This window comes from Limanda limanda, chromosome 22, assembly GCF_963576545.1.
Source record: "Limanda limanda chromosome 22, fLimLim1.1, whole genome shotgun sequence".
Taxonomy (NCBI): domain Eukaryota; kingdom Metazoa; phylum Chordata; class Actinopteri; order Pleuronectiformes; family Pleuronectidae; genus Limanda; species Limanda limanda.
In genome coordinates this window covers 2,481,190-2,495,908 of record NC_083657.1, presented here as the reverse complement: position 1 = coordinate 2,495,908, position 14,719 = coordinate 2,481,190, and the positions used below count along the sequence as shown (strand labels likewise).

The following is a 14,719-nucleotide window of genomic DNA, read 5'->3' as shown; positions in this document are numbered from 1 at the left end:
TTTGTTTTGTAGTTTTAAGCCTAACATTGTCGGCCTCCATCTTAGATGTGACGTCACTACGTGACTGCGTCATCGCCACGCCCCCTTCTTTCTCTCTCTCTCTCTCTCACACACACACACACACACTTTGATAGACACAGACAGATGCACACACACACAGATACACATAGATGAATACATGTGTTTTCTAAATTGTGATAAATGCTGCTGCTGTTATGATCTTTGAAATATGGGAGTTTGTTAAGATGATGAATCATTAAATAACACTAACCTTATTTTACATACACACACATAGACACACACACACAGAGAGACACTTTGACACAGACACACCCACACCGAGACAGACATACATAGGTAGACCGCAGGTTACATGTATTTTCTGAATTGTGATAAGTGCTGCTGCTGTGTTTATCTTTGAAATATCGGAGCTTGTTAAAATGATGAATCATTGAATAACATTATAACTTTATTTCCCCTTTTTAATAAATGCTTTTGTAATTAAAGTATCTGTAGTCTGTGATTATTTGTGCATATGTGTGAGAATACAGCTGGATTATGATTGCCTGTGCTCGAACTTAGAAGCCTTCACTGTTTATTAAGTAATCGTTAATATTAAAATATTGACATTATTAATTTGACATTTATCATTATGAGACTGATAATTATAGTTTGACTCGTTGGTCCCTGGAAACCAGGGTGGTGCCCCTCTACGAAAAGTTATGGCCTAATCATTTTTTAAATTATTTTTAATAAATAATCTTTTATTATTTTAATAATCATATTTCATGATTATTAATAATTAGCCAGCGTCAAGTCTACTCCTATTGCACAACAATCCCCCTGTGGAACCAAACCGAGACCGGCTCTTCTCCTATTTGGGATAAAAGAACACAACAAAATTAGATATTTGCATGGATGCAAACTTTTTACCTGAGTCGTCTTATCTTTCAAGTTTAGGCCCGATTCAACGGAGTGTCTGGCTAGTTAAGCTCCTCACTTCATCAGTGCAGGCTGCCCCTTCCTCCAGAATCACACCCTAACTAACTTATGCTGTGCAATAATGGTTAGGAGTGATACCATAAGATGGTGTGCCTTTAGGCAATCAATAAATCAATAATAAAACAAAATATAAAAAATCAATATTTAAAATATTAATATTAAATCATAACTTTAGTTAAAGTTCTCTTGGGGCACCACCCTTCAAAGGAAGGGAAAAGATAGCCAATTTATTGATTAAGATCGGTCTTATTTAGATCTAGTTCACTTAGAAATCTCAATATTTACTAATACAGATTATATAATTAACATTGAAGGTTATGGAATTCTTGACAGTGTAGATGTTGGCAAAATTCACTTATGCAACATTAATGAAAGAACATTTGTGAAAGAAAAACATTTATTATGAATATAATAAAGTATAAAGCACAAATTACTAACAGAGTAGAGTACGAACTAAAACAAATGTGTGTATGTGAGTGTGAATAAGGTGCTCTCAAAATGGTGGTTAACAAAGAGAGTAACACCTTCCTGTGGGCTCCTAAGATGGTAGCTCCCCCCCCCCCCCCCGTTCTTCTGGAAAGGGGACGTAGATAAGTAGGTAAAGATATGCATGTCTTTGTAAATGCTTATTAGAGACTGAAAGGGTCAGAGATCTTTTGAAGAGCGTATCTAACATTTAACTTTCATTTAACTTGTAAACACACTACCACAACATATATCAAACTTATAAACACCACACAGAATCCAATGAGCAGTCTTGCTTAGTATTAAGCCCAGTATGTTTCCAGTCCTTAGAAAGGGAGAAAGTTGCTGTGCAGTTGCAGTCCTGTGACGTCTCCGGTTTGGTCGGAAGGTTGAAGTCCTCGCGGTGCTGTTGAGCTGTGCAGTTCAGTTGCTTATTGAATCTTAGTTCTTACAGGACATTGAGTCGCTGCGAGGAGTTTGGAAAAAGCTTGAGATGCGTGGAGGTTTCCTTGAAGAGATGAGTTGGAAACTGCATCTCTGACCTCCGGTTGTTGGGGTGAGAAGAGAGGAGTTGAGCTGGAGAAATCCGGTTTCTCCACATGCCAATACAGGAAGAAAGGCCGGCAGCCTCGCTCCTTGGAGGGGTCGGTGGAAAGAGAGAGAATTGGGGCAGATCTTGGTCTTATAAAGGGGCGGTGACCTCACAGGTCTTGGGCCAGAGTGACCAATAGGAGGTGAGCATCGTGGCTTTTCACACCTATGCGTGAATTTGCTGAAACAAAATAAACCTGTTGCACCCTGGGAGACTGAGTTCGGGAGGCTTGGTCCAGCACAGTGGTTTCAGGTTTTGAGCACACATGTAGGCCGAGAAGGAGGCCATGTGGTTTCACAAAAGACATTTCCCAACAACACTTAGAAACTTTACAACCCAGTCACATGCATGGGTTAGGGTTAGGGTTGGGTTAAGGTCAAACGATATGGTACAACAATCCCTAACTCTGAGCCCAGAGCAGAAGGTTCGATGTGTCTTAGTGTGAAAGAATAAATGCATCTGATCAGATTATTACTTAATTGTTGTTTTCGCTAAAATCAGTAACTCAAGTGCACAGGCTTTGGATTCAATTATAGACTTTAATGACACACTCAAATCAATCAGATTACATTTGTCATTTTCTTTGCATTTTAACAGTGTTTATAGAATATGAAAGATACAATTTGAACAGGTAAAACTTTTCCATGTATGTAGCCCCGTGTACCAGAATAAAACCTTAGACAACATCAATTGTGTCCAAAATTAATAAAAAGCATTGAATACAGAACAAGGCACTTATTTCAATCTTAATGTAAAAATTAAGTGATTACAAATTACAAAGATTTCCCTAAAACCCTGGAGTACAATGATAGTGATTTATTCAGATGTTACGGCTCAGAGATTGTCTCTTGTTTAGGTGGAGACATGGAGCAGCGCCTTGTTGATGTTGGTCGCAGCTCTGATTGCAGTTTTCATAGCTGTGTCGATCCAGGCGTGAGGGAAGCCGGTGTGTTCACCAGCAAAGTGAAGCCTGCCTTCACTTTTAAAGAGCTCCTTAGCGTACTCCAGGTGTTGGTAGGGTGTGAAGAGAGCGAAGGCGCCCAGGCTGTAGGGATCCAAGCTCCACTTCTTCACCACCACCCCTGTGCAGAGACACCGGACGTACTCGCCGTGGATCGCAGCTAAATCTCCCAGAACCAGCTCTTTCAGGTCTTCGTCAGTCGCTCCCAGGAAGAAAAGCGATTCGTCAGCCCAGGTGTAGGAGGCCAGGAGGACGCCGATGTTTTCATTTGTGAAACTGTGGTTGGGATAGTAGATAAAACGAGAGGGCCTGTCGGTGACGCTCTTACCTCCTTCGATGCCGTCTCTCTCCCAGAACTTCTCACAGAAGGTAAGGATGATTTTTGTGGCGCTGCCATAGTGGACCGCCCTCAGGGCCTCCATCTTTTTAATGGGGAGAGGTGGCTCAAAGTCAATGAACATGGCTGCTTTGGCTGTGGTGGTTACCAGGACGAAGTCAGCCTTAAGGTTTGTCAAATAGGATTCTTCGTCTTTCTTGTACGATATGACGACACCTGTATCTGATCGACTGATGCGCTTCACATTGGAGTTCAGGAGAGCAGGGACCTCCAGTGTTTCGTGTATAGCATTGGGGAGAAGATCGAAACCACCTGTTATTTCATCGTACCTTCAAAAGCAAAGAGACATGTTCTCATTTGAGCATGAAAATTACTAAATTATTGCACGGAGAGTGTGGGAAGTCAACACTGTTATTTATTCTGCCTGAGCATCCTGTCTTTGCCTAAGACATTTCCTCAAGTGGTTCTTGACATATCTTGTTCACAAAAACAGGTAAGGAAGAGCTGAGGTGATGTTAGCTGCCTTCAGTGGCCTAATACATGTATCACTGTTCATAGGCAAGATTATAACCTCTTGTATTCACTATTACTGCTCACACACCAACTTCTGTTACTTCTACCCACGTAATACAAACCAGTATAAATAAATAAGTTGTCTATTGGATCTTGTCCCTTTGTACAAGACCCTGCATCACAGAGTTGCAATTCACACACATACTAATGTTGGTGAGTCTTACTTGGTGTTGTCGTTGACGTCGCTGCTGAGGTACATCATCTCAGTCAGAGCCATGTGCATGAGGCTGTCTTCGTTGAGCAAGTCTCCGAGCATCCTCACGGCTTCTGCGCTCAAACCACCTTTCGTTTTCAGATATTCCTGTGAAAAAGGAAACTTTAATCTTAAAGGAGTCATATTCTGTTTATATTCAGGTTCATTTTAATGAATTATTACTGTCAAATGTTTTCATGCTCTAATGTTCATAAAACTTTCCTCAGATTGTCCACTGCTGCAGCTCCTCTTTTCAGCCTCTGTCTCAAACACTAGGTTTTAGCTCCTGTCTCTTTAAGACCCCCCCCCCCTCCTGATAAAGCCCAGGCAGCTGGTACCCTCTTTGTGATTGGTCGACCGATACCAGCTCGTGTAGGAAATGTCAGCTCCTGCTCTCGCCTCATAATTACCCAGCTTGTCCGCCCTTTTTCAAAAACTGAACACCTGAATACTTGTTTTATTACATTAGTCAGACTGAAGGAACATAATCCACACAATGTTGTGTTTCTAACTTTGTGCATTTACATGAAATCACATTGTTATTTACCTTCACAGAGTAGTGGTCGTACTTCTTAAGATATTTAGAACAGCCATGTTTCGCAATATAGTGTTTCACCTACAAAAAAGATCAATTACAACGACAGGTACACATTTAAGTCACATAACTATCAAACAGAAAGATAATTGTTTTTTATATTCAAGTGTATTCTTGAAATAAATACAATAAATGTTTAATTAATGTTTACGTAGAAACAACGTCTAAAAACATTTAAATTAGCAAATGTGGCCCAAATGTCCAAAAACAAATATGGGTAGCGTGTTTTTTCATGATGAGACTATGCTCTGTACCTGAATATTCTATTAGCAACTTATGTAAACATCATAATCAAATAAAATGTTTTGCTCAGAATAAGGTCAACCATTGGAATATAGTCGTCTATGTAAACGTAGTCACCGGTGGAACTCGCCAAATGGTTGAGATTTAGAGGAATGCATCAATTAAGACTAAATGTATAAATACATATGTATGACAATCTTTCATCTCATACTTTGGTATTTACTGTGTATGAAAGAACACATGATGCTTCCACACCTTTTTCAAAGCTTTTTGTAGCAGCTGGTCGGCCGACTTCCCTTTCTCGTTACCCTCAAGCTTATACCCCAGTTTGTCAGGGTGTGCAATCACTTCAGACATCCGTTTCTTTATCCCATTGACCAGGTAGAAGGTTCTGGGTTGACTCATGATGAATTCATTTAGCTTGAGTCCGAAATATTCCATGTACCAGCGGATGATTCTGTTGAGACACAAGGTTGTGAGCTTCTGTCTGTAGAAATTCTGAGGTTTGCAAACATTTGAGCTGAGAATGTGAATGTCGTGCTATCAATGCATCACTAAATCATATTTAGCTTAGAGCAAAGTAGCAAGAGCTAATAACAGTGCAGTCCCAAAACTTTACCCGTCCAAGAGTTCTGGAGATTCTTTAAAGCAACACTTTGCTAATTTTTAACCTTAAATCATCAATTTGATGGAAGCGAGTCTGATGTGTGAGTGTGAACAAGGAGAAAGTTTCCTCCTTCTCTCCCTGAGCATCTGTTCTCTGAGACTCTGGTGAGTGGGTTCCATCTCCTGAGAGAAGAACTGACTGAGAGTCACAAACTGTCACAACCAGCTGCAGCTGAAGAGTGAAGCTGAATTGAGATCAGTTTAAAAGACTCTGAAATTATTAAAAACCAGAGATTATCTCCAATATTCAGCGGGAAATTGTTAAAACATTGAGAATTCTAAACAGAGTTTGGTGGATTTGATTCAGCAGAAGCTCTTCAGGTTCAGGAATCAGAGGATCATGGGTAATATGCAGCGTTCAGTTGTGTTTCAGTCGGACGACTCAGTCAGAGCTCAACACATTGACACACTTTGTTTTTTTCTACGTACACACAACCATGTTACCTAAGAAAGGAAGAACATTAGCTAGCTGAAGATAGCAAGAAATAAAATCTCAACAAAAAAAAATACTACTCACCTATGAGTAGATGGGATCCTCATTGGTCCTAAGTCAACGTACCAGCCGTCGTTTTCATTCCTGTACGTCTCCACTCGTCCTCCCACACGACCACTAGCTTCTAATATGGTCACCTTGTTCAAACGGGCAAATTACCAGGTTAGACATAAGCATCTTATTCCTCATTTTATAATAAATGAGTATTTTCTGTCAAAAAATATATTGTTAGAAGAACAAACGACTCCAAACTCTGGATTTTTCGCGACAAAAAGGTAATCAATGTAAGATTAGAAGTGATCAATGAAGTCAGGTCTGAAACATAAAGAAACTCAAACAGAAGTGATGTCGTCAAGAACTAGATAATAAATAAAGATAGATGAAGCTTCTTCACTTCCTCCCACTGAACAGAAATTAAGCTGAAATATCTCGGATACAGGAGTTGGTCCAGTGGTTCCCTCCTTAACTTATCATTCAAAACACCCAACATGTTACAGCACGGAACCAGCAGGTGGCAGACCTTAATTCAGGAGGTATGTTAGGGATGTTTTAGTGTATGTCTGCCCCTAGTGGTCAACAAACTAATTTCAGCAGGTAATGGACCTGCTGAATGTACCTTGTGTCCTGCGTCCTGCAGCAGCTTTGCTGCCGTCAGTCCAGCCATGCCAGCTCCAACAATCACAACGTGACGTGGCAGGAGGCAGGACGGCGAGCGTGGGAGGCCGTTCTTTGCTGTCTCCAACAGCTTTTCATAGTCTGCGTCCTCCAGACAATCAGCCAGATGTTTCCTGAAGCTGAGAGCAGCAGTCTGACCCTGGTTCCCTGTGAACAGCAGCACACTGAAAACATCTGGGGACACAAAGACTGACTGGAAGAGAAAACTCAAGAAAAAGGATTTAAACCCTCTTTCAATATAAACTTTAACATTCTCAAATTTCCCTATCTTTTATGAGACAGTAAAAAGTTTGGTCTACTCACGGAAAATGTTCAAATAAATATGAATAATAGTTTACTTAACCAAATAAAAGAAACATTGACTTCATGCAAAATACTCACTGAGTTCACTTTTCGACACATGTGGATCCATCTTGGTCTGAAAGGCTGCAGGAGGAAAAAAACATTTAACCCCAATGATAGATTGAAAGACAGACAGAGAGAGAGAGACCCAGAAAGAGAGAGACACAGAGAGGACTTACGACACACAGACAGACAGACAGAGAGAGAGACAGACAGAGAGGACGTAGGACACACAGACAGACAGACAGAGAGATAGAGACACAGAAAGAGAGAGACACACAGACAGACAGAGAGACAGACAGAGACAGAGAGATAGAGTAACAGACAAAGAGAGACAGACAGACAGACAGTCTGTAACAGTCAGTAAATAAACTCCTCTTTCTCACCTGTTGAACCAACTGAGTCTGTGACCTGAGGAGGACTCGTGTCTCTTTTATACAGAATCTGTGCTCTCGTCTGATTGGACAACATGACAGGAGGTAAATAAACGACTTTCGGGGGAAAATTACAAATCTTATCTAAGTAACAGGACAGAAGAATGACACATGTGATACCTTATCCAAAACAAACTACTTTGAGGAAATAGAAGTAGTGTTGAACATTCCCATATTAATCATTACCAGATCAACTTCTGTGGTCCATCAGATCCAGTTAGAGGACTGTGATGGAAATCTGAAAACACAAGAGGCTGCATTTCCAAATTTATCTTTGAGCATTTTATTAGGAGATTTCTGCAGAAAGGATGAACACAGGGTGAAGTGCAAACATTTTATTAAGTAGAACTAAGGCTGTTGTGTGAGCCAGTTCAGACTGGTTCTGTAGGTGCAGTTTGGGACAGGGGCTAAGAAACAGGAAACTACTCTATATAAGTTACCATTTAAGATAGAGCAAATAGAAAATAAGTAATCGCACAGTCAATAATTAATCGGAAGCTCACAAAAGATTCAGCCAGTTATATAAAAGTACAAAATGTAGTGGAATGCGTCTGTTTGTACAAATGAACGTCCTTGTAGTTCAAACATTATATCGATGGAGGTGAAGACTGCAGCTTCTTCTTCTTCTTCTTCTATTGTTTAGGACTGTAGTTTAAAACCAAAGTGAATCCTGGACAGCATCAAAGAAGTGGACGCTTTGTCTAACTTCATCTAAGTCTAATCTAATGAGTCAGACTAAGTAGTTTGAAGTGCCTGTCACTCCGGTCATGAAAAAATCTCCACTCATGAAGAATGCAGTCAAGGGAAGAGCAGATTGTACGATAGTGAGATAAGAGATGAAATCAGTTTTCCAGTGAAACCGTCTGTCACACAACCGATAGAAAAACTATAGAGTTCGTAGGTTGTGTGCTCTTTTACAGATATCTTTGTGAGGACCACTTTGAGCCTACAATTTACGGAGTGAAGACATTTTTGGAAACTGAGGACACTTCCTAGCAGTCAGCAAAGAAACTCCTCTTTCTTACCTGTTGAACAAACTGAGTCTTTGACCTGAGGAGGAATTATGTCTCTTTTATGCAGAGTCTGTGCTCTTGTCTGATTGGACAACATGGTTTGAGGAAAATAAACGACTTTCAGGTGAAAATTGCAAAATCTTTTCTCAGTCACTGGACAAAAGAATGACACAATGTCCTGAGGGCACACATGTGATTCCTTATCAAACACAAACTGCACATAGGAAAATAGAAGTAGTGTTGAACATTAACAGATACTTTCATGTGATCCGTGTCATTGTGAAATCGTAAAAACGTTAAACCTGTTGATTTAATTTCCTGAAGGTCATGGTTACAAACCCTCTGGTCATGTGAACAAGGATGTTATAGATGGACGGTCTAACAGGGGACACATGTTAAGAGGCTGGCTCAACTTCTGTGGCCCATCAGATCCAGTTAGAGTACTCTGATGGAAATCTGAAAACACAAGAAGCTGCATTTCCAAATTTGTCTCTGAGTATTTTATTAGGAGCTTTCTGCAGAAAGGATGAACACAGAGAGTCACAGGGATCTCAGTCAAATGCAAACATTTTATTAAGGAGAACTAAGGCTGTTGTCTGAGCCATTTCAGACTGGTTGTGTAGGCGCAGTTTGAGACGGGAGATAAGAAACAGGAAACTACTCTGTATACGTTTCTATTTAAGATAGAGCAGATACAAAATAAGTAATCGCACAGTCAATAATTAATCGTAGCTCACAAAAGATTCAGCCGGGAATGTATAAGTACAAATGTAGTGGAATGTGTCTGTTTGTACAAGTGAACGTCCTCGTGGTTCAAACATATCGCAAAGGTGAAGACTGCAGCTGCTCTTCTTCTTCTTCTTCTTCTTCTTCTTCTTCTTCTTCTTCTTCTTCTTCTTCTTCTTCTTCTTCTTCTTCTTCTTCTTCTTCTTCTTCTTTGTTGGTGGAGGTGTAGTTGTGAAGACAGAGGAGGTGAAGGAAAGCTCGTTCAAACTTATTCAGGTTTCTGTATGTTTATTGTATGCTCATTGTTTTGTAGTGTTTGTGTACGTTTAGTGTAGTTTTTCTGTGTGTTTGCCGTGTCTTGTGGCGGGGATGGCGTCCGCAGGGACGCCGCCGATGTCCCTGAGAAATGGCGTCAGGCTGGTGCCTCAGCTGTGTGTGTGAGAGTGTGTGTGGGTTGGAGTGATGCCATGCAAATCAAGAAATACACACCCAGCAAAGTTCAGCTGCCAACTCTGACTCCCATGAATCTGACTGTGAAGTTACGTGTTGTAAGTAACAAAACTGTTGTTTGTGTGCAGCAAACTGACTGAAATCTGTTCTTCATATCGCAACATTGACAAGTCCAGAATGTCCTCATTTAGATAGAAGTATAAACGTGTGCTGGTGTGTGAAAGTGTGTGTGAGCGAGAGAGTGTGTCTTATATTTAATTATATAAGTTGCACTAAATCATAACACTATAACACCCTGAATATACAGTTTATATGGAGTATATATAATGAGTGTGCAGGGTTTGCATCGGCCTTCAGAAGCTTTTCACTCAGGTCTGAGCCTCCACTGCTGTGGAGTTGTTTACCTGGGCATTCGGACACACACACACACACACACATACACACACACACACACACAAAGCAGTGGTTTTATTTCAGCATTCATCTGAATGGAGACGACAGTCAAGAGAGATTACTCACAGGGAAACTAGGGCAGTTTCTTCAGGTCAAGGATTGTGTCTGGCAGAATGACCCTGGCTGCGGCTTCGCTCTGAATCCTCCTGCATCACACAAACACACACAGACAGACACACACAGTCCCACACTGACACATACCCTGTCGTCCATTGTACCACTCTTCCTGTAGATGAGTTAATTATTACTTCATCTCGTATACTATGATGGAGACTACCAGGAAGAGAGAGGCAGAAATATGACTCTTGTTGTATTCTAGTGTCAAACCGGTTTATTGTTTAATCCCCCTGTGGAACCAAACCAAGACCGGCTCGTCTCATATTTCGGATAAAAGAACACGACAAAATTTGATATTTGCATGGATGCAAACTTTTTACCTGAGTCGTCTTAGCTTTCAATTTTAAGCCCGATTCAATGGTGTGTCTGGCTAGTTAAGCTCCTCACTTCATCAGTGCAGGCTGCCCCTTCCTCCAGAATCACACAATAACACCCACACCCTTATGTTGTGCAATAATGGTTAGGAGTGATACCATAAGATGGTGTGCCTTTAGGCAACCAATTAATTTGGTTATAAAAACAAAATATAAAACATTAATATTTAAAATATTAATATTAAATCATGAATTTAGTTTGTTAAAGTTCTCTCGGGGCACCACCCTTAAAAGATGGGAAAAGATAGCCAATATATTGATTAAGATCAGTCTCATTTAGATCTAGTTCACTTAGAAATATCAATGTTTACTATTACAGATTATATAATGAACAATGAAGGTTATGGAATTCTTGACAGTGTAGAGGTTGGCAAAAATCACCTATGCCCCCCCCCCTGTTCTTCTGGAGAGAGGACGTAGATAAGTAGGTAGAGATATGCGTGTCTGTGTAAATGCTAATTAGAGACTGAAAGGGTCAGAGAGATCCTGTGAAGAGCGTATCTAACATTTAACTTTCATTTAACTTGTAACCACAATAACACAACACATATCAAACTTATAAACACCACACAGAATCAAATAAACAGTCTTGCTTAGTCTAGTATAATTATTAAGCCCAGTATGTTACCAGTCCTTAGAAAGGGAGTTGCAGTTCCGTTTGCTATTCTGTGACATCTCCGGGCTGGTCGTAAAGTTCTGCATTTGCGGTTCTGTCTTGGCGGTTCGGTTGAGCTGTGCAGGTCAGATGCTGGTTTGAAGTCCTCAACTTCAGGACATCGAGTCGCTGCTAGGAGTTTGTAGAGCTTGATTTGAGAGGCGGTTTCCTTGAGAAGATGAGCTGGAAGCTAGACCTTTGCTTTCCTCTCGTTGGATGCGAAGAGAAGGGGTGAGCTGGAGAAATCCGGTTTCTCCACTCGCCGATACAGGAAGGAAGGCCGGCAGCCTCACTCCTTGGAGGGGTCTGTGGAAAGAGAGAGAATTGGGGCAGATCTTGGTCTTATAAAGGCCCGGTGACTTCACAGTTCATGGGCCAGAGTGACCAATAGGAGCTGAGCATCGTGGCTTTTCACACCTATTCGTGAATTTGCTGAAACAAAATAAACCTGTTGCCAACTGGGAGACGGAGTTCCTTGGCTGTCCCAGGACAAAGAAAACATGTTGCACCCTGGGAGACTGAGTTTGGGAGGCTTGGTCCAGCACATGTGGTTTCAGGTTTTGACCACAAATGTAGGCCGAGAATGAGGCCATGTGGTTCCACAAAGACATTTCCCAACAACACTTAAAAACTTTACACCCCAGTCACATGCAGGGGTTAGGGTTAGGGTTGGGTTAAGGTCGAACGATATGGTACAACAATCCCTAACTCTGAGCCCAGAGCAGAAGGTTCGATGTGTCTTAGTGTGAAAGAATAAATGCATCTGATCAGATTATTACTTAATTGTTGTTTTCGCTAAAATCAGTAACTCAAGTGCACAGGCTTCGGATTCAATTATAGACTTTAATGACACACTCAAATCAATCAGATTACATACGTCATTTTCTTTGCATTTTAATAATGTTTATAGAATATGAAAGATACAATTTGAACAGGTAAAATCTTTCCATGTATGTAGCCCTGTGTACCAGAATAAAACCGTAGACAACCGTCGATTGTGTCCAGAATTAATGAAAAGCATAGAAAACAGAACAAGGCACTAATCTCAAGCTCAAATGTCAAACATCTGCATTCAATTGAATAAATGTAAAAAATAAATGATTACAAATTATAAAGATTTCCCTAAAACCATGGTGTACAATGATACTGATTTATTCAGATGTTACGGCTCAGAGATCGTCTCTTGTTTAGACGGAGACATCGTTCTGCGCCTTGTTGATGTGGATCGCAGCTCTGATTGCAGTTTTCATAGCTGTGTCGATCCAGGCGTGAGGGAAGCCGGTGTGTTCACCAGCAAAGTAGATCCTGCCTTCACTTTTAACAAGCTCCTTAGCGTACTCCAGGTGTTGGTAGGGTGTGAAGAGAGCGAAGGCGCCCAGGCTGTAGGGATCCAAGCTCCACTTCTTCACAACCACCCCTGTGCAGAGACACCGGACGTGGTCGCCGTGGATCGCAGCTAAATCTCCCAGAACCAGCTCTTTCAGGTCCTCGTCAGTGGCTCCAAGGAAGAGAACCGAATCTTCAGCCCAGGTGTAGGAGGCCAGGAGGACGCCGATGTCCTTGTTTGTGAAACTGTGGCTGGGATAGTAGATAAAACGAGAGGGCCTGTCGGTGATGCTCTTCCCTCCTTTAATTTTGTTCTTCTCCCAGAACTTCTCACAGAAGGTGAGGATGATTTTTGTGGAGCTGCCATAGTGGACCATCCTCAGGGCCTCCATCTTATTAATGGGGAGATGTGGCTCAAATTCAATGAACAGGGCTGCTTTGGCTGTGGTGGTTACCAGGACGAAGTCAGCCTCAAGGTCGGTCAGAAAGGATTGTTTGTCTTTATGGTACGATATGACGACACCTGTATCTGACTGACTGATACGCTTCACCTTGGAGTTCAGAAGAGCAGGGGCCTTCAGTTCTTTGTGTAAAGCGATGGGGAGAAGATCGAACCCACCTGTTATTTCATCGTACCTTCAAAAGCAAAGACACATGTTATCATTTGAGCATGAAAATTACAAAATTATTATACGGAAAGTGTGGGAAGTCAACACTGTTATTTATTCTGCCTGAGCATCCTGTCGTTGCCTAAGACATTTCCTCAAGTTGTTCTTGACATATCTTGTTTACAAAAACATAACAAGGACGAGTTGAGGTGATGTTAGCTGCTTTCAGTGCCCTAATAAATGTATCACTGTTCATAGGCAAGATTCTAACCTCTGTTATCCACTATTACTGCTCACACACCAACCTCTTACTTACTTCTTACGTAATACAAACCAGAATAAATAAATAAATTGCCCCTTTCTAGGAGACCCTGCATCACAGAGTTGCAATTCAAACACATACTAATGCTGGTAAGTCTCACCTGGTTGTGTCGTTGACGTCGCTGTTGAGGTACATCATCTCAGTCAGAGCCATGTGCATGAGGCTGTCTTCGTTGAGCAAGTCTCCGATCATCCTCACGGCTTCTGCGCTCAAACCACCTTCCTTTTTAAGATATCTCTGTAAAAAAGGAAACGTTAATCTTAAAGGAGACAAACCCTGTTTATATTCAGGTTCATTTTAATGAGTTATTACTGTAAAGGTTTAGATGCTTTAATGTTCAGAAAACTTTCCTCAGATTGTCCAATGCTGCAGCTCCTCTTTTCACCCTCTGCCTCAAACACTACGTTTTAGCTCCTGTCTCTTTAAGACCCCCCTCCCCCCCCCTGATAAAGCCTAGGCAGCTTGTACCCTCTTTGTGATTGGTCGACACATTCCAGCTCGTTGTATTACCCAGCTAGTCCGCCCTATTTCAAAAACTGAACACCTGAATATTTGTTTTGTCACATTGGTCAGACCAATTTGTGCTGAAGGAACATATTTCCCACAATGTTGTGTTTCTAACTTTGTGCATTTACATGAAATCACATTGTTACTTACCTTCACACTGTAGTGGTCGTACTTCTTAAGAGCTTCAGGATAGCCATGTATCGCTATATAGTCATGCACCTACAAAAAAGATAAATGACAACAACAGGTACACATTTGAGTCACATAACCATCAAACAGGAAGAGAAAATTATTTTTATATTCAACTGTTTACTTGAAATAATTACTGTAAATGTTTAATTTAATGTTTATGTATATAAACAACGTCTAAATTAATTTGAAATAGCAAATGTGGCCCAAATGTCCCAAAACAAATATGGGCAGCGTGTATTTTCTAATTACCTTAAACAAAGTGGGGTCAAACTTGGAAGAAGCAAGACTCAAATTGAAATATGGAGTATTCTGACCTTATTATGTCAACCTTTAAAAGCATTAATCATAATATAGCGTCCTGTAGGAGATTTCACAGGAGTTTGCATCATGTACTTACGAAACATA

The 14,719-nt window shown here is 40.9% G+C and overlaps 2 protein-coding genes across 2 annotated transcripts in view; both read right to left on the bottom strand.

Annotated features, from left to right (window-relative positions):
• Positions 1-2,685: 2,685 nt before the first annotated feature.
• LOC132996117 (L-amino-acid oxidase-like) lies at positions 2,686-7,547 on the bottom strand. The gene is made up of 8 exons (XM_061066440.1): positions 7,524-7,547; positions 7,177-7,221; positions 6,737-6,942; positions 6,145-6,257; positions 5,217-5,418; positions 4,671-4,739; positions 4,095-4,231; positions 2,686-3,686 (listed from the first exon to the last, which is right to left on the bottom strand). The coding sequence occupies exons 2-8, from the start codon at positions 7,205-7,207 to the stop codon at positions 2,912-2,914; spliced, it is 1,533 nt and encodes a 510-aa protein (XP_060922423.1). The 5' UTR covers positions 7,208-7,221; positions 7,524-7,547; the 3' UTR covers positions 2,686-2,911.
• Positions 7,548-12,546: 4,999 nt separating this feature from the next.
• The window catches only part of LOC132996266 (L-amino-acid oxidase-like), a 3,431-nt gene continuing 1,258 nt past the window's right edge, over positions 12,547-14,719 (bottom strand). The window contains exons 5-7 of the mRNA XM_061066610.1: positions 14,273-14,341; positions 13,716-13,852; positions 12,547-13,321 (exon numbers count right to left, since the gene is read on the bottom strand). Coding sequence (XP_060922593.1) covers positions 12,547-13,321; positions 13,716-13,852; positions 14,273-14,341 — 981 coding nt within the window. The remainder of the gene's footprint in view (positions 13,322-13,715; positions 13,853-14,272; positions 14,342-14,719) is intronic.

Bases quoted from the DNA above. Each gene is read 5' to 3' on its own strand.
- LOC132996117 (XM_061066440.1), bottom strand. From the start codon at position 7,207: ATGGATCCACATGTGTCGAAAAGTGAACTCA. The intron at 4,740-5,216 runs GTGTGGAAGCAT...TCTTTTTTGTAG, and splicing joins TACAAAAAGCTTTGAAAAAG to GTGAAACACTATATTGCGAA. The intron at 4,232-4,670 runs GTAAATAACAAT...CCTTTTTCACAG, and splicing joins ACGACCACTACTCTGTGAAG to GAATATCTGAAAACGAAAGG.